We start from the raw sequence: 16,657 nt of genomic DNA on the forward strand, positions 1-16,657 counted from the left end.
ATCAGCTGCCGACAGCACTTCATTCCATCAATATCCTCCGAGGGCGCTTAGTGTGGAGCTATTGAGGCTCTTCTTTCCGACATGGGCCAGAACATCAGCCTGCCCGAGCCGTCAACACCGTCACAGCGGCCGGAAGAAACGATCATCAGCACTTTGACTTCTGTTAACAAAGCCCTGGGTCAGATACCCGGAGTAATCCAGAATGCGGAAAAACTGGCAAACGCCGTCCAGAAGGCGATGCCTGCGGTGAAAATCCTGGCGTCCCACGCCAAATACCTCGCCGGGTTTCAGGGGTACTTCGTCGCTGCCGCCGTGCCGGCCCAGTTCATCCAGGTCTTCCAGGGCCAACAGATCATCGCCGAGCTGCGGGGGATACGGCGGGAGCTGGAGGCGCAGACGCGGCTCGACGCGCCGGAGAAGTTCGCAAACCAGGTCTACGGCTACATCGACATGATGACCAAGAGCACGTCCAAGTCCACCAGCAAGAAGCACCTCTACTTCGTCTACCACCCGGACACCGACTGGCACCCGTACTTCTGCAAGCTGGTCGAGAAGAAGCCCACGGCGAACAACTTCTTCGGCCTGGCCGAGAACCTGGACACGCTGTGTATCTGGATGCGCTACCTCCGTGCGCTGTTCACCAAGTCGGGCGAATGGGGCAAGGACCCGGTCTTCCACCTGCTGATGCCCACGTACCGCCAGCTCCACGTCGAAGAACCGCTGTCCTTCGCCGAAGCGTTGCATCCGCTGTGTTTACACGGCTTTGTCCACAACGGCAAGTGCTCCGTCGAACTGAATCTGCACAACGCCGACCCGGACATGCTGGACGGGATCGGGATCTGGAAAAGGCCCTCGAATTTGTTCGTCGGGCTTTTCCAGCCCAAAGAGTCTCCTCGAGTGCTGGGGAATGTCCCACTCGCCGCCGACGACAGCATCATCCTGGAGACGGAGACCCGCAGAGTGCGGCGGAAGAGGCGACGGCGTTGAGCAGGGCTGCCGGCTTTGATGTCAAGGATGGACGTGGACCATGTGAAAGAAACCCGGCAATCGACTGAAAGGAGGATACAGACGAGACTCTGGGCTCATTACATACTACTATGCGAACCTAGTTAACACACACAGGGCCGGGAGGAACGCTATTCACAAGAGATGATGACCACTATTCAACTGTCCGGCATACGACATCAAAATTATCGATGCTTCACGTCTCAGATCCTTCCCAAGCCCAATCATCCTATTCATTATCTTCACCACCATCATGTACACCGCCCCCGTCCCGCTTGGGCTCACATATCAAGCTCCTCAGCTCCTGATCTCTCGAGTCCTTATATTCGTCCTTGCATCCTCACCGTCCGCCCGAGTCGGTGTACACGAGCTTGGGCGTCGACGGCCAATGGACCGGGCTAGGATGGAAGAAGCCCCTCTGGACAATCATAATATCTGGCACGAACTCCTCTGGCAGGCCAGCAATCTCCTCCTCCTTCTCCATGTTCGTTCCGTCCGGCTTCTCGAGAATTTACGGAATCGCCTCTTGGACTGTTCAATTTTGCTGGGCTGGAGCTTGCTAGCTTGCTGTACTCGGTACGGTAGAGAAACAAGGACCATCACAATGATGATGATGACGATGACGATGACGATGATGATGTACATACTATGAGAAGAAACCACTCGAGTCGTCACGTCTGCACCATCTTTTCAACGAGGCCGGTAAAACAGTGAATGAACAAACCGACCGACCACAAGTGACAAGTGTGGGTGATAGATAAAGCGGGGGAAGTGGACGGGGAAAAGGAAGCATAAGCAACAACCCTTGCAAAGATAAGGATGGACGAGACAGACATATGATGATATCTGTTGTGTCTATCAACAACAATAAAACGTCAAACACTATGCATGCACTGTTGTTGGACCCGCGTTGCAAAGGGTATCGTGTCAATATCAATGCCTCTCCCTGTAAATCATAACATCATGCTGTATCCTGCTCGTGCGTCTGGTGGTCGACACCCTCTCCCTGTTTCGCAGCCTTGTTGTCGGAGGGCTTCATCTTGGATATCACGTGGGCCGCCTTGGCCATGCCCGCTTCCATTTTGTGGCCGGCCTTGGTGTCTTGTCTGCTTCCACCGTCCGGGTCTGAAGCGCCGTCATATGAAAGATCTTCGCCTTCCGGTCCACATTGTTTCACACCTTGGTCTTCCGTTTCCTCGACTCGTTGTGCGGCGGTGCCCATATCTGAGGTGGTAGATTCGCCCTTGACGCTGGACGCGCGACTGACATTTGCACTCTCAGGTTGGGATTTCCTGAGGCCGAGTTCTTTACCCAGGGTGCTCGCCCCTTGGTTGACCATGGCACTCATGGTCAGGGCAGCGCCTCCCTTCCGGCCGCTATCAACGCCGTCAGTTGGTCGAACTTCCTCATCGTCTTCTCCCTGCCAATTTGCAGGTTGTCCTTCCGGAACCGGCTCGCCCTTCTGAGGTTCCGTAATGATTCGCTCCATGGGAGCACCGTCTCCTTCTTGCTTCGCATATTGCCAAACGACTTTCAATCTGTCGAGGGCTCTGGTGCCCTTCCTAGAACTTCCCTTGATGCCGTCCATCGCCTCCCAGTCAATCTCAAAGACGCCGGAACTATGCCCTTCGTGGCCGCCTTCAAAGTACGCGTTGAACCAGACGTGCGCAATAGCCGTCACCATGGTGAGCCCCGTGTACCCAGCTTTGTTTCGTCGTTCAAAGTCGATGTTGACGTCGCTGGTGGGCAGTATCACGGGTGAAGATGGTTTCAGGATGACGTTTTGACTTGGCCCCGGAGAGTTTTTGCTCAAGCTCAACGAGGATGATTGCGGAGTGGCACTCTTCGGTGTGCTAAGAATCTCGCTGTTCTTCTGCGCGTCCGAAACCGGCTTCGACGCTTTGGTATTGTTATCATCCACCACAGTCTTCTCCTGGCGATTGAAGGTGTGAAACGTCCGAATGCGCCGGCCATCATCCACGAAGCCCTCTATTGAGACTTTGACGCCATCCCTGAGGCCCTCAACCTGGATCTCAACAACCTCAACAGGTCTTTCAACGTATCGTTTGCCCATACTGTTTGCCCACCGATCCACATAACCAACCCAACGCAACTGGCTCGGGATACTCACGCCAAGGCCAAAACCAGGTCGCATACGTCTCATGGTGAATCGCTGCAGAGCTTCCTCCTTCTTCCACCCTTCCTCGCTGATGAGATATGAGCACGCGACCGTCCCGCTCCTGCCTTTACCCGCTTTGCAGTGTATGACCGCCACTCTTTTCTTATCTTTGTCCTTGCTTTTCTCCCCATCTTCGTCTAATCGCTGGATCCAGTTGCGCATTGCAGCCATGACGTTCGGGATGATGGCAAAGGGAGGAGGGTGGTGGTCGGGCCACGGGAAGTGGTGGATTCTGTTATAGACCTCAGAATCAGGATACCCCGTGCCTTCGGCTCGAAACTCGAAAATCGCCCAGTCCTCGCCATGTTTCCGGTCGAGAAAGCCGACCAGCTGATCTAGGGGGTTTCGATAGGCTTTCCTAGGCCATACAGAGCTCGGACCAGAAGTGACGACAACTGAGGACGTTAGTAGAGAGTCCTTGACTTCTTTGGGTGCAAGTTCCAACGTACTGTAGTCGGTCACATAACACAGGTCTAGGCCTGCTTCTGGGTGTCTGGCACGAGGGCCTGCAACGATCTGGCGGAGAATTGAAGCCTGGTTCTATTAGCTATGGCGCATTTTGAGGGACAGGCTCATCACACACCATCTCCCCTGACACAAATTACTTTTGTTATCTGCGCATCATGGAATGTTTATTTGAACCGACGCACAGGGACCGACTGGCACTTCAACCAAAGGATGATGTCCTCCTATACATATTTCTGGCGGGAAGAGTTCAGCTTGTCAGCCTCTCCTGCAGGATTCCAGAAGTCACGACGCGTGCGAAGAAAAACGTTGACGTCACTCAAGTTTTCATCGAGACTGAAGCGGCCATTCCTCATTTGATCATCAGCCTCAACATCACCATGACCCATACGAACTCGGATGATTGCTCAGGGGCGAGCAAGTCAAGGCCTATTCATTGGGGGGAGCGTGGCGTCGACTTGAGTCTCGTATCTCCTAAGCGTACCACGTTGATGGCCCCAGAGATTCTACACCCTATCCTGCTCCAGCATCTTCAGGGTGTCTCAGTCTCAATCACAACCATTTCAACTTGCAAAAAAACACATAAAAACAATTTCTCTGCTTACGAGTTCTTCAATGGTAGCCAGCACTTAGGTTGTTCCTGGTGTCCATTGCGCCTGTAAATCTCTTTTCCACTCCACCAATGCCAGCCTTGCGACGGCGTGTACTCGTTAAGCGGAGCAGATTATAATCAACTGTTTCAGCTCAAATCCGGAATACTCTCAGCCTCGCAGATAGCTCCGTCTTTGTCGAAGTGAGTCCTCTTCCTGTACCTTCTTCCGCTGCCATCGACACGACGCATGCCGTTCTATACGGCCGTACTCATGCTGGCAGTGGATCAAGGCATGAACTTATAGCCTTTCACAGAAGCACCTAAATCTAGAACACTCTCAATTGCATGGATAGGGATTGAAGTCGGCGGCTCGGTCATTGTGTGTCATGTTCCCACAATATCCCAGATACCAATCCAAGTTAGCGTTGCAAGCTCAGGAAAGGGATGTGGAAATCATCAACACGGTTCGAACTGATAGGACGAGACAACCTGGAGACATATCGAATGCCGAGCATTGACGATTACACAACGAGTGGTTACAGATCCTCCACCGTCCCAGTCAGTATGCCAGGACATGCGTGTGAGGACAGATAATCTGCCTCGTCCAGACCTTTCAAAGTTGTAATTAGCGGTTTGCTGATGGTTGTAAGTCCCTGTTGGACCTGGCAGACTGATGCAATGCGCGTATTTCAACAACTGCTAAAGAGGAGAACATGATCGCGGAAGACCACCGTCCTCCGCTGATTAGGGGGCTCCGAGCACAAGTTTGTTCAACCGCAAGTTGGGTTAATAATGCTCGGCAGAATCTACTCTTCAGGCATCCAGGTTGCGGAGGCTCGTGACGCCCCGACCCTCCGCAAGGTGCAAGCCATATCTCTGGACTAACCTCCCAGTTCCACTCCGGCGCCTTGAAAGCATTCCTATACGACAACGATGTGCGAATACCGAGCTCTACGGCCGAGTTTGTCGGCCGCTTTGCCAGCAAAATCTGCGAGTCTGACAGATATTCTGGGCTGAGTGCTCAAAGAGCAGGTTCCATCACCTGGTCAGACACATCTTCTCTCCGAACCCGCATCCGGGGGCAAGGTATCTCCACAGTTGCTAAAGGTGGAAAGAAGAACTTGTACACCGAGAACCTGGACCCTGGGACAAGTACGAGGTACACTATCTCAATCCCCAATGCAAGATACTATGCGTCACCAGGATAGCTCGGAAACGAGCCCCACGACTCCCGCAGGCTCATATATATGGGGCGCGTCCTCTTCGCAGCATGATTCGACCTAAGGAAGACAATCACTACCTCCATCACTTTCAAAACTTGAGTGTGTTGGGGAATGACCGCCGAAAATCTAAAACAAAGGCCCCCTTGTTCCTCGCCTGACCTAGAAGTACGAGATGGAGACGGTTCACAAGAGCCTCTCGAGAAAGAAATCGCTATTGGCGATGGAAATTCACCTCAAAGCAGCAGACCCATGGCGGAATCTTTCTCTCTGCCGCATGAGATCCTCTTCGTAGGCATCATATGCACCGCACAAATCACTACGCAAGTCGGCCTGGGCCAAGCGCTCATTATCATCCATGATATCGGGCGAAGCTTCGACCTCACCGACCCAAGTGAATTGACATGGCTGGTGGCGGGATACAGCCTGACGGTCGGGACATTCATCCTCGTCAGTGGAAGATTGGGGGATATGTTTGGTTACAAACGCATGCTGATTGTTGGGTATGCCTGGTTCTCGGTCTGGTCGATGATCGCAGGGCTAGCTATCTATTCCAATCACGTATTATTCGTTTTCGCTCGAGTCCTCCAGGGGATCGGGCCTGCCATCCTCCTACCAAATGGAGTGGCCCTCCTTGGTGCAAGTTATGCGAATGGAAGTCCTCGGAAAGACATGGTCTTTGCACTCTTTGGTGCCTGTGCTCCCGGTTCGTGGGTAGCCTCGATCGATCGACTGTTTTCCGCTGTATACTAATTCACCATCCTTAGGTGGCTCGATTATCGGATGTGCTCTTGCAGGAGTCTTCGCTTTAACGTGGTGGCCTTGGGCATTCTTCTCTTTCGCCATTGCCCTCGCCCTCCTTGCAGTGGCCTCATACTTTATCATTCCCAATCCACCGCAAAGATCCGAGTCTGCCAGTTATTCCCTCTGGTCCAAGATCGAGCTCCTTGATCTGCCTGGCGCTGCTGTAGGCATCGCCGCTCTCGTGCTATTCAACTTCGCGTGGAATCAGGCACCAAATGTAGGGTGGCAGAAGGCATACGTCTACGTGACCATGCTCATCGGGATTCTGCTGGTGCCTCTGTTCTTCTACATCGAGCTTCGGGTTTCCAAAGCTCCGCTCGTGCCTTTCGACGCACTGACGGCTGATGTCGGATTTGTGCTGGCTTGCATTGTCTGCGGCTGGTCATCATTTGGTACGGACCGATTCTCCGAGCACGAGAATCTGCCAACTAATCAAATGCGCATCTAGGCATATGGTTTTTCTACTTGGTCAATTTTCTGGAAATCTTGCGAGGCGTGTCGCCGTTGCTGGCTGTTGCGTACCTGAGCCCCGTTGCCGTCTCGGGAGCCTGTGCCTCTGTCGTTACGGGGGCTCTGTTATCCAGACTTCGGCCTGCCATGGTCATGACGATCGCGCTGACCTGGTTCACCGTCGGACTCATCCTGGCCGCCACCACCCCGGTCCACCAAACATACTGGGCCCAGACGTTTGTCGGACTGGTGGTCATCCCCTGGGGAATGGACATGTCGTTTCCCGCCGCGACGATAATTCTCTCAAACGCCGTGCGCAGGGAACACCAAGGTATTGCCGCCAGTCTTGTCACAACGATCGTCAACTACAGCATCTCGCTGGGCCTGGGCTTCGCCGGGACCGTGGAGGTGCATGTCAACCATGGCGGACGCACACCACAGGATATCCTAATGGGATACCGTGGAGCATGGTATGTTGGGATTGGGTTCGCTGCGCTGGGACTGTGTGTCAGCATTGTGTTTCTTCTGAGAGATTGCTTGAAAGTTCGGGCTGGGAGGAAGAGTGCCACGTCAGACTGAGGCTCTATAAGAGCAGCTGTGAAGCTGTCGCGTGGTGTATGAGGTATTCGTTTGCATCTAGACCGATAGATCTTGTTCTCAGCTTCCAATTGATCGCCTTCTCTGATTGCTGCTGCTGGGCGTCTGAGGAGAGTCGACGAAAGACCAAATCCATACAACTATGAATATTTTATGCTCACACCTCTATATTCACACTTACTGCACTGGTTTCCCGTGACAGAGGCAAGCATTCAGATTGTGACAGAGCGTGTGGCCCCCAGAAGCTGTGGATCGGCCGACGCATAATAGATTGAATGCCATTTCAGCCTTGCCTTGTTTGTCCCTACAGTCGACAGTACGAATTCTGCGGCGGACCACTCCACGACACCCGCAGCATGCCTTCTCCGCACAATGCACAATGCGTGGGATCTCAAATGCTTTTTGCATCATCGTGAATCGATGGGTCCCAAGTCGGTCTCGACGCAGCTCCTCGTCGTCAGTACCTACCTAGTAGTGATGGACGGGGGAGAGGCAGCACTACTTGATACCCTTACTCTTACTCTTACACCTGCTCCAGCCCATTCCTCCTCTTCAGCATGTCCTTGACCTTCACGCAGGGGTTCCTGCTGGGCCAGCTCTCCGTTGTGGTGTTCCTGGGCTGCTTCATCAAGTTCTTCATCTTCGGTGAGGCGCCGGCGCCGCGGTCGCCAACAACAAGAACAAGCTCGTCCTCCGCCGCCTCGCGCGGCGCCAGCTCTCGTCGCTCACCGGCCGTCGCTGGTGGTGGTGGTGGTGGTGGTCCTGCTGCCGCTGGCCCCAACAACACCAATAAACATATCCGCACCACGTCCCTCCACGGCCTTGCGTCCTCCAAGGCCCCCGCGCCGCAGTCGTTGCGCACCAAGGCCAGCGCCACCAACATCCTGCGCCCCGTGCCTACCAACGCCACCGATATCGCCTCGATCCTGCGCAAGACGTACTACCAGATCCCGAGCCGGGGGTTTGGTGGCGGCGGTGGTGTTGGTGGTCACGGACATGGACACGGCCACGGGCATGGGAAACAGCACCATCAGCAGCAGCAATACTCGACGCACCAGCCGGAGAGTCTGGATTGGTTCAACGTCCTGATTGCCCAGACAATAGCACAGTACCGCCAGACGGTCTACAATCTGCGAGATGGCTCGGGAAGCTCCTCGGCGATACTGGCGAGCCTCGAAGCAACTATTAACGATCCAGAAAAAAGGCCGTCCTACATAGACAACATCAAGATTACCGAGGTTTCCATGGGCGAGGAATTCCCCATTTTCAGCAATGTTCGTGTGATTGCCGTCGACGACGATATGTCAAGTGCCACGGGTGGCAGGCTGCAAGCTCTGATGGATGTCGATCTGTCTGACGACAATCTCACTCTGGCTATCGAGACCGCGCTCATCCTCAACTACCCCAAACCCTTTTCTGCCGTGCTGCCAGTGGCTCTGGCTGTCTCGGTCGTAAGATTTTCTGGCACTCTCTCCATAAGTTTTGTCCCTGCTACGGAAGACGAGCCATCGAGCGAAAACAAGCATGCTTCCTCGGGTAAGCCCAAAACCAATCTTGCCTTTTCGTTTCTGCCCGATTATCGGCTCGATCTTTCTGTCAGAAGCTTGATTGGATCCCGCACTCGCTTGCAGGACGTCCCAAAGATCGCCCAGCTGGTGGAAGCTAGAGCACAAGCGTGGTTTGAGGAGAGAGTTGTCGAGCCGAGAGTGCAGGTGGTCCCTTTGCCCGGCTTGTGGCCGCGGATGGGCAAGACCAGGGTGAGGGAAGGCCAGGATGACGACCGTCCTCCTACCCAGGACGACCGCCGGTCCTCTTCATTCGTAGATCATCGCAAAGAGGCGAACCCGGACGACCACTTCCCCTCTCAAGAAGAGACTGAGAGGATCTTTGAGGGCCTTAGATGGCGTACCGGTCACCATCGTTCTGACAGCCAGGTCATCGAACATGAGGATGATGCTCGAACTCCTCAACCGTTGCGAGTTATGCCTGGAGCTCTTCCGGCTTCATGAGGCAGGCTCAACAAACGGTAGTGGTTCTTCAGAATGAAGGATGCAAGCGGGCGCGCCTTGCGCTTGATCACTGTTGCGTGGCCCAGTGCCAGTCACAATAAGGGCAGGATATCACTCCGTCACTGGACCCTCTCAGGTGGCTTCAATTGTGCTTGGTGGGAACATCTCATCCCATAGCCATCGAAGCGGCTCACTGCAAACCGGCTTCCACCACAAGAACCTGGAGCAAATCAATTCCAGGATGGACGAGTCTTGAATCTGGAGGAGTAAGATCTGCTGTGCGAGCTGCTCAATATACCAAGGTCGTTGGGGTGTGAAGTTCGATACGATGGCGCCCAGCGTGAGAGACCACAGTAAGACTTGACCGTGCAAATCCCAACAGCCAAGAAGGGTGCAGGCCTCGAGAGTCTGTTGCAGCATCAGAGCAAGCCTAGGTTTCACTCTCTGCTGAGGAGGTAGGGGGAAGATAACCATCTCGCTGAAAGTCAGTGTCCCTAATCGTACAGCATGATGGACACACAGCTCGGGACTCGACAAATCCAATTGGTATGGCATTTGAGATAGGAGTCGATGCTGTGCGTAGTTGCGGGCTTCGGAGAGCTCCACGAGCTCTGGGGCGGTGGGACCACCACGGACATGGTGATCTAAGGCCACCGTCACTTCGGAGTACGCATCCAAAATCTCGAGTAATTTCTGGCCGGCAGGACTTTGACGGAGGTACCGAAACCCGGCGCCAAGTTCAGAATCCAAGTCAATTGCCACGGGGTCGAGCAAATGTTTTCCCGTGGAGACGAGTGACTTGACGGGACGGCGCCATGGGAAGCTCGGTCTGCATGCATATTTTGAAGCAAAATACAGATCACACCTGACATTGTCACTCAGAATCACCGCTCACCGTGATTGGGATGGGGCATAGCCAGCAGCCAGACTTACAATTGCATTGTATCGGCCATTCCATACAGCTCGATCCCATCGAGCCCTCCTTTCTGCCTGATCAATAGCAAAATGCCCTGGATATGCTTTTCGTCATTGACCATGGCGCCGTAGACGTGGATGTTGTTAACCTTGGCCATGGGAGATGTCGGATGAACTTTAGGATATTCTGTCTCGTCCCTGGTGTTATGAATGCTCATGATGGTCACGGCCATGATCAGCGCGTCGGTGGGTACTGTCGTGGTAGCTCCACTTCCCATTTCGTTTTCTTTCAACGTCTCGTGATCTCGTCCCTTTTTCTTGTTGGCGGAGGAGGGGGAGGAGGAGGAGAGACTGAGAGACCGTAGATGCTCATTGACTAGCTTGATTGTCTCGACCTTGTGCGACAGGCGTAGGAGCGGAGCCGATTCGTTGATCTCCCGCCCGTTGTAGGCGCAGAGGACGTGGTACGATGCCGCGTAGACAAAGGCGTGGAATGCGACGGGATGCTCCATACCGCACTTCAACCAGGCTGATTTGACGGGGTTCGTGCTGGAAAGAGAGCGTTTTACCGGGACAGTGTTGGGCCAAGAGTACGACAAGGCCTGTTGTGACGGAACGGCCACGCCGCTATGTCAGTAGCTGTTTGGATGCGTACATATTATCGAGAATTAGGGGTTCCGCCTTCCAACAACAACTCGGGGCCGCGGTCTTTGAGGGAGGGGACAGTACGTACGTGGTCGAGAACTTGATGAATGAAAAGGGGCACGCCCCCAACGGGGTAGGTATCGAACGGGTCGATTCGACCCTCGCCGAGGATGGATCGAAGGGCCTGGGCGCTTTTGAGCTGGAGCGTGAGGTCCTTGTGATCCTCATCCACGGAAGGCGAGCAAGATGGTTTGCGCGGGGACAGTCCATCTCCGTCCTCTGTCTCTCCGTGCTCTTCACCATCGCCATCTTCCCCCGGCCTCGTATCCCGCCTCGGGTCCTCCCGAGGTTCCAGTTTCGATTTCCCGACGAAGCCACCGTCTTGTCCCTTCTTGAGAGCCTCAAGGCGCTTGACTCTCAGTGCTCGATGGTAGTTTTTGGTGATATGCTACAATGTAAGCGTCAGAAAAAGCCCCTCCAACACCCCCAGTCCCACCAGTCGTTGAATGGAGGCCATCGTGGCAGGGAGGCAGATCCCGATCCAAAAATCCTCTGGAAATGGGTGCCTCGGTGTATTGGGTAAAAATATAACTTACCGCGCGCACTTCACTAGGACCGCCACGTCGCTTCTTCTGGCCCTTGGCCGGTTCGACAGGCTTCGAGTATTCGACAAACATAAACCGAGCCCCGGGGGCGTTAGCCGCCATTTTGGAGTGAGCTTGCTCATCTACCCCCTCGCACCGATACCCGTTGTTGCTCTGCGATGGAATGTCGAAGAAGTAGAAGATCGTATATAGATGGCAGGAGTATCCGAGAGCGGGGGCAAGAGCTGGACAACCACTTCGGCACTAGGGAAGGATGATGAATCTCTTGTCGGTCGTCGTTGGCGCAGCCTAAGTGATGCCCCGATGTTGTCTCTCGTGGCTGTCGATTGATGTATAGAGGATTCGAGGAGGTCGTTCGGAATTTAGAGAAAGGATCAGAAGGAATCATCAACCGACAAAACGATCGATGCTCGATGTGTCAGCAGCAACATGGGGGGGAAGAGAAGTCCGCCATTCTGGAAGAACGGAGCATTTAAGGGAGTGTTAGTCACCTGGGGTCTTGAGTCTGGGCACCCATGAGTAGTGTGAGTGGTAGCTTGGAGACCTGGAGGGCGGGACGGGAAGTGGTGAGGGTGCGGAAGTGGATTTTTTTTTTTTTTTTTTCGTATAATAACATCTCGAAGGTTTAGCTGGTTGGATTAAGTCGGTACAATCACATGGCGGTCACAATAGTTTGGGGTTGCATGGGTTGTTGTGTCGACCAACGACACCGGCTGTCGGCTACGAGGAGGTATGCATGCCCTGCTCGTAGGCACTTTGTTGTAGCTCAAGCAGGCAGTGGCCCCTATGCTTTAGGCTCACTAGGCTACAACGTTCCCGCCTAGCGCGCCCCTAGCAGCCCGAGTGTCCAGGCGGGACAAAAGAGGGAAATGGTCTCCGAGTAGTAACTGATCCTCAAACTCCCCGCGTTTTCGTTTCCAACGAAATGGCTGCAGCCCTCCCGACACCACCTGCCTACTCAGTGTCTAGTAGGCAGTTTGGAACAACCCCTCCCGTGTCGTTTGAATGACACCTGCAAGTCATCTCCTACAGTACATACATGCCCTGGCCAGCGATATCTTAATCATACATCCAGCAAGATCCGGGACACTGCACCCGATCCTCTCCCTCCCCGACCACTCAGCTGACAACATCCTGGCCTTGAGATGGTAAAAGCGAACATGATCAATCCTTGGCTAGTGGTGTCCACGCGCTGCCGTTCCTCTTATTCGTGATCCTGCTCCTCAGCCTTCTGCAGCCTTGAATACCACCACGCCCGGATCTTCGGCTTTGCCACCGTATTATACATACATGACGCCTATTCTCATCCGGGCTCCTCATTACTAAGCGCACAACCACCATCTGCCCACCTATGCCCGCAATTGCATATCGCCGTCCAGGTCCAATCCTGTAATGACCAGTTGAGCAGCTTTAAGCCAGAGACAGCCTAGGGAGAGCATCCCATGTTGCATATGGCAACCCCACGGCTTCGGATACGATCAAGTCATCACACTGACTATTGTTTCTCCGCGGGTTGCCAGCCACTATGTACCGGTTGCATGTCCCAACGTCAGCCTCGCCCGGATGCTGTTGGAAATTTGCCTCTTTATGGTTAATGGTCCATTGCGCTTAAGAACAACAAAAACCTCTGCGAAATCACGTTTTCGGAGGTGATTCCTCCAACACATTGTTACATCACGAATGCGTCTGCCACAATGAGAACCTGGCGTGCACTCTTCATGCTTCTGGGATGGCTTTAGCAACGACTACAAAGCCAGATTGATCCGAAGGTTTCGCCGAGACAATATGCATTGAAGAAGAAGGCGTTTTACATTTTTTTAGAACTCGTGCTATATCGTTGCAAATGGTGATGGAATGATTTCCCTCGTACTAGCCGGCTCACCACACCACCTGCCCTCCTGCCCTCCTGCCCTCCTTGAGGCTTTCGTCATGCCACAGAGATGCCGTCTCTGGTCTGGAGGTAGTTCTTGCGGTGCTCGTTAACGTCGGTGTCCGCACCACGGTTTAATGCTGTCCACTTGGGCTCGTCTTGGAAGAGCCGCATAGCTTTGATATACTGTGAACCGAGTCAGTGGCCTACCTACGTTGACAAGGCATGAGGCATTTTACTCACATTGTCCTCGTCAGTGGTAAACCGGTGATAGATGCCCGCAGGCAAGATGATCAGATCGTCCTTTTCAAGCCGGATCCTCACCCAGTCATCGTCCTTGGACCTCACATCAAAATAGCCTGCGCCGTCCCGAATGTAGCGAATTTCCTCGTCTTCATGTAAGTGCTCGTCAAAGAACATCTTCACTTTGTCTTCGTAGACGGCGCCCATGGCTTGTGGAGAGACGGTGATCTCATCGCGGTTCTTATAGTGTCTTTCTTTGGCAATGGCGTCGACCGAGGACAATTCGGGGCAGTGGCGGTACAGGACGCCGATTTGGGCCAGGTATGAGGCATCGACTGGGCGACCCGAGTCGTGCGCAAGGCGCTGGTCGCCCTAAGAATATTTGTTAGCAGTGAAGGGGGGACAGAGCTGGGGGAGGAGTGTTGCGTATATAGATACATACCTCTTGGTTATCGTACCAATAGGCCTTCATAGTGGTTTGTGGGGGACGTTGTTGATACAGGTGTCGAGGGTGCGCTGCAAACAAACAAACAGGTCTGGCTTTTATGTCGAGAGGGGTTGCGATGAAACCGCCAGGGAAACAGAGGGGAGGTATCTCGGGGTTTAAATGCCCTGCAAAGACGGATCGATCCAATGACCTGGATGGCAATTGCACGTTGAGAGAAATCTTTTCGCCTTGGGATTTTATGCCTTGGGCCTTCGGTGGGGGGATAATTGCCGTCCCCTCCGTCAGTTAAACCCGACTACATTCCTCCTCATTCTCACTCAACTTCGGATACAACCATCAGGTATTTTCTCGGTGTCCACCGTCTCTGCTGACGACTGAAATCAAAATACCACCGTGGAGGAGAGGTCAGTCACCTCTCTACAAGTGAACTGATCCCTCCGACAGATATCACCATTGAGTCGGTGCCCCTACCTCTGTCCCGCTGCCCGTTCCCACCGACCAAGACGTTATATCGAACCCTCAGAGGCACACACAGGGAGGGTCATTGGGTGCCAGCAGCTGGGGGCGGAGCCGTTGGCGTTCCATCTGCAGAAGACTGGGGCTTGCCGTCATGACTAAAGAATGCCACTCAGATCCCTCTGGTGTTCGTTTACAGTAAGGTAACAGTAAGCACCATCGACTTCTGCTCACAAAGGTCCACATTTTTCTCCCGCTTTGTTCCTATCAGGCTTCGACGACCTTCTTCCATCAGACCTGATCTGCACTGGCCACGACCGTTCAGGCAAATCCTGACATACTGCTTTCAGGACGGTCTCAATTATTATTTTGGAATTCTTCGCAGGCTGGGTCCTTGCCTCCGTTTCCCACCGTGCTCATCCCAGTATCGCCGCAGGAGTTTGGCTGTGAAGGCAAAAGTGTCAAAGCGGCGAGCAACTCAACATCCACATGTTTTGTTCGAATACGTGTCGCGGTCATATGTGGTGAACTGTCTGATTCTGGGATTGGTCCGATTCAAGCCTTCCCCTGTGCTTTGTATTGGACTGTCCGAGGTCGTGTGACACCAATCTTGCCGAGAGGATACATCCTTTGCTTGCAATATCAGTCCTTTTCCTGCCAGCAAAATGGATGACCTCAACCGCACCAATTCTAACGAGGCTTACTCAGCATCACCCAGCGCGGCCACTCGCTCTCCTCGTCCTACAACGACTGGCCTTGGAAAACTCTCCCTGCCCTATACAACCGATCCACCCTCTGCTGCAAATCCGCCGCAACAGAAGGTATGGCTCGTGTTCGGCGCAACAGGACATATGGGCCGCTCCGTGACAAAAGCCGCCCTTGCCCACAACGACATCGTGGCTGCCGTTGGCCAATCCTTCCAAGATGACCTAGCGAGCATGAAGCAGTGGCATGATATCCCCGATCGATATCTGGGGTTGTTGTGTGATGTACGCATACGCTCTAGTGTGTCATCAGTCATCGAACAGACGATGAAAAAGTTCGGCAGGGTGGACATCGTCGCCAACTGTTCGGGTTACGGCGTGATTGGTGCCTGTGAAGACCAGGATGAGCATGAGATTCGAAACCAGTTCGAAACGAATTTCATGGGCACCCTGAACATAATTCAACTGTCTCTACCCATCTTTCGAAGACGCCAGGACGGAAGATATCTGATATTCAGTTCCACAAGTGGCGCGCTCGGAGTTCCGGGCCTCGGACCATATTGTGCGACAAAGTATGCTGTAGAAGGCCTGATTGAAAGTATGCTATACGAAGTCGATCCGTTCAACATCAAATTCACTCTCGTTGAGCCGGCTCACATGCGCCGCGACGATAGCGACATCTTTCCTCCACAACCAAATCAACCTGGTACGACGACGACGACGACGACGACTAACGGACGAATCCGCCAGCAACAGGAGCCACCAAATCAAAAGCAGAATACTAAATTGGCGCTCTTCGGACATTTCAAAGTAGCGCGTCCATCTTCGCCGTACGCCACGAAAGATGCCCCCGCCGCCCACGCCCAACGGACTCTGCAGTGGATGGGTGCAAACCAGCCCACCTCGGTGGTCAAAGCCGCCGAACTGGTCTGGCAACTGGGCCACTGCCGGTATCCGCCATTGCGACTCTTGCTGGGGACCTTTGCCGTGGAGAGCATCCGTGACCGGTTGAAGAGCATCATCGAAGAGATCGAGGACTGGAAGCACCTCAACTTCCCGCCGCTGGAGGGGTTTGAGGAGAAGGAAGACGGTGACGAAAAGGAGGAAGGCGAAGGGGAAGGAGAAGGGGACGACGGAGAGGGAGACGGTGATGGCGATGGCGACGGTGACGACCGCGACGACCGCGATGAGCAGCAGGGAGGGGTGAACGAAGAGCAAATCGATAGGAAGGGCGATGACCTTCCGAGAGGGGGAAAAGCTGCCAACCCGGGCGGCCGAGATAAAGACGCCCGGGAGAGGGAAGAACGAGGAGGACAGCCTCATATCAAGCTCGAGAGTGACATGGACGTGGATGACTGAAAAAGAAATGACAACAGACTGAATAGCAAGGAGGAAGAGGACGATTGACACAGGAAGGACACCAGGCAGTGGGAGACGGGGAAATGAGGCC

The 16,657-nt window shown here is 53.9% G+C and overlaps 7 protein-coding genes across 7 annotated transcripts; 4 read left to right on the forward strand and 3 right to left on the reverse strand.

The window, feature by feature from the left end:
• Window positions 1-81: 81 nt before the first annotated feature.
• On the forward strand, window positions 82-987 carry AYL99_06814 (hypothetical protein; the record flags this gene model as incomplete). The annotated part of the gene is made up of 1 exon (XM_018838323.1): window positions 82-987. The coding sequence occupies one exon, from the start codon at window positions 82-84 to the stop codon at window positions 985-987; it is 906 nt and encodes a 301-aa protein (XP_018692883.1).
• A 979-nt stretch (window positions 988-1,966) lies between these two features.
• AYL99_06815 (hypothetical protein) lies at window positions 1,967-3,770 on the reverse strand (the record flags this gene model as incomplete). Its single annotated transcript, XM_018838324.1, has 3 exons — window positions 1,967-3,579; window positions 3,634-3,718; window positions 3,768-3,770. 3 exons carry the CDS (start codon window positions 3,768-3,770, stop codon window positions 1,967-1,969), a joined length of 1,701 nt encoding a protein of 566 aa, XP_018692884.1.
• Window positions 3,771-5,713: 1,943 nt separating this feature from the next.
• AYL99_06816 (hypothetical protein) lies at window positions 5,714-7,294 on the forward strand (the record flags this gene model as incomplete). Its single annotated transcript, XM_018838325.1, has 3 exons — window positions 5,714-6,167; window positions 6,229-6,657; window positions 6,714-7,294. The coding sequence occupies 3 exons, from the start codon at window positions 5,714-5,716 to the stop codon at window positions 7,292-7,294; spliced, it is 1,464 nt and encodes a 487-aa protein (XP_018692885.1).
• A 575-nt stretch (window positions 7,295-7,869) lies between these two features.
• Window positions 7,870-9,321, forward strand: AYL99_06817 (hypothetical protein; the record flags this gene model as incomplete). Its single annotated transcript, XM_018838326.1, has 1 exon — window positions 7,870-9,321. One exon carries the CDS (start codon window positions 7,870-7,872, stop codon window positions 9,319-9,321), a length of 1,452 nt encoding a protein of 483 aa, XP_018692886.1.
• Window positions 9,322-9,453: 132 nt separating this feature from the next.
• On the reverse strand, window positions 9,454-11,588 carry AYL99_06818 (hypothetical protein; the record flags this gene model as incomplete). The annotated part of the gene is made up of 4 exons (XM_018838327.1): window positions 9,454-10,186; window positions 10,255-10,838; window positions 10,970-11,329; window positions 11,478-11,588. The coding sequence occupies 4 exons, from the start codon at window positions 11,586-11,588 to the stop codon at window positions 9,454-9,456; spliced, it is 1,788 nt and encodes a 595-aa protein (XP_018692887.1).
• A 1,825-nt stretch (window positions 11,589-13,413) lies between these two features.
• AYL99_06819 (1,2-dihydroxy-3-keto-5-methylthiopentene dioxygenase) lies at window positions 13,414-14,071 on the reverse strand (the record flags this gene model as incomplete). The annotated part of the gene is made up of 3 exons (XM_018838328.1): window positions 13,414-13,542; window positions 13,600-13,971; window positions 14,042-14,071. 3 exons carry the CDS (start codon window positions 14,069-14,071, stop codon window positions 13,414-13,416), a joined length of 531 nt encoding a protein of 176 aa, XP_018692888.1.
• Window positions 14,072-15,168: 1,097 nt separating this feature from the next.
• AYL99_06820 (hypothetical protein) lies at window positions 15,169-16,566 on the forward strand (the record flags this gene model as incomplete). Its single annotated transcript, XM_018838329.1, has 1 exon — window positions 15,169-16,566. The coding sequence occupies one exon, from the start codon at window positions 15,169-15,171 to the stop codon at window positions 16,564-16,566; it is 1,398 nt and encodes a 465-aa protein (XP_018692889.1).
• Between the last annotated feature and the right edge of the window lie 91 nt (window positions 16,567-16,657).

Source organism: Fonsecaea erecta (assembly GCF_001651985.1).
Source record: "Fonsecaea erecta strain CBS 125763 chromosome Unknown Scaff5, whole genome shotgun sequence".
Lineage (NCBI taxonomy): Eukaryota > Fungi > Ascomycota > Eurotiomycetes > Chaetothyriales > Herpotrichiellaceae > Fonsecaea > Fonsecaea erecta.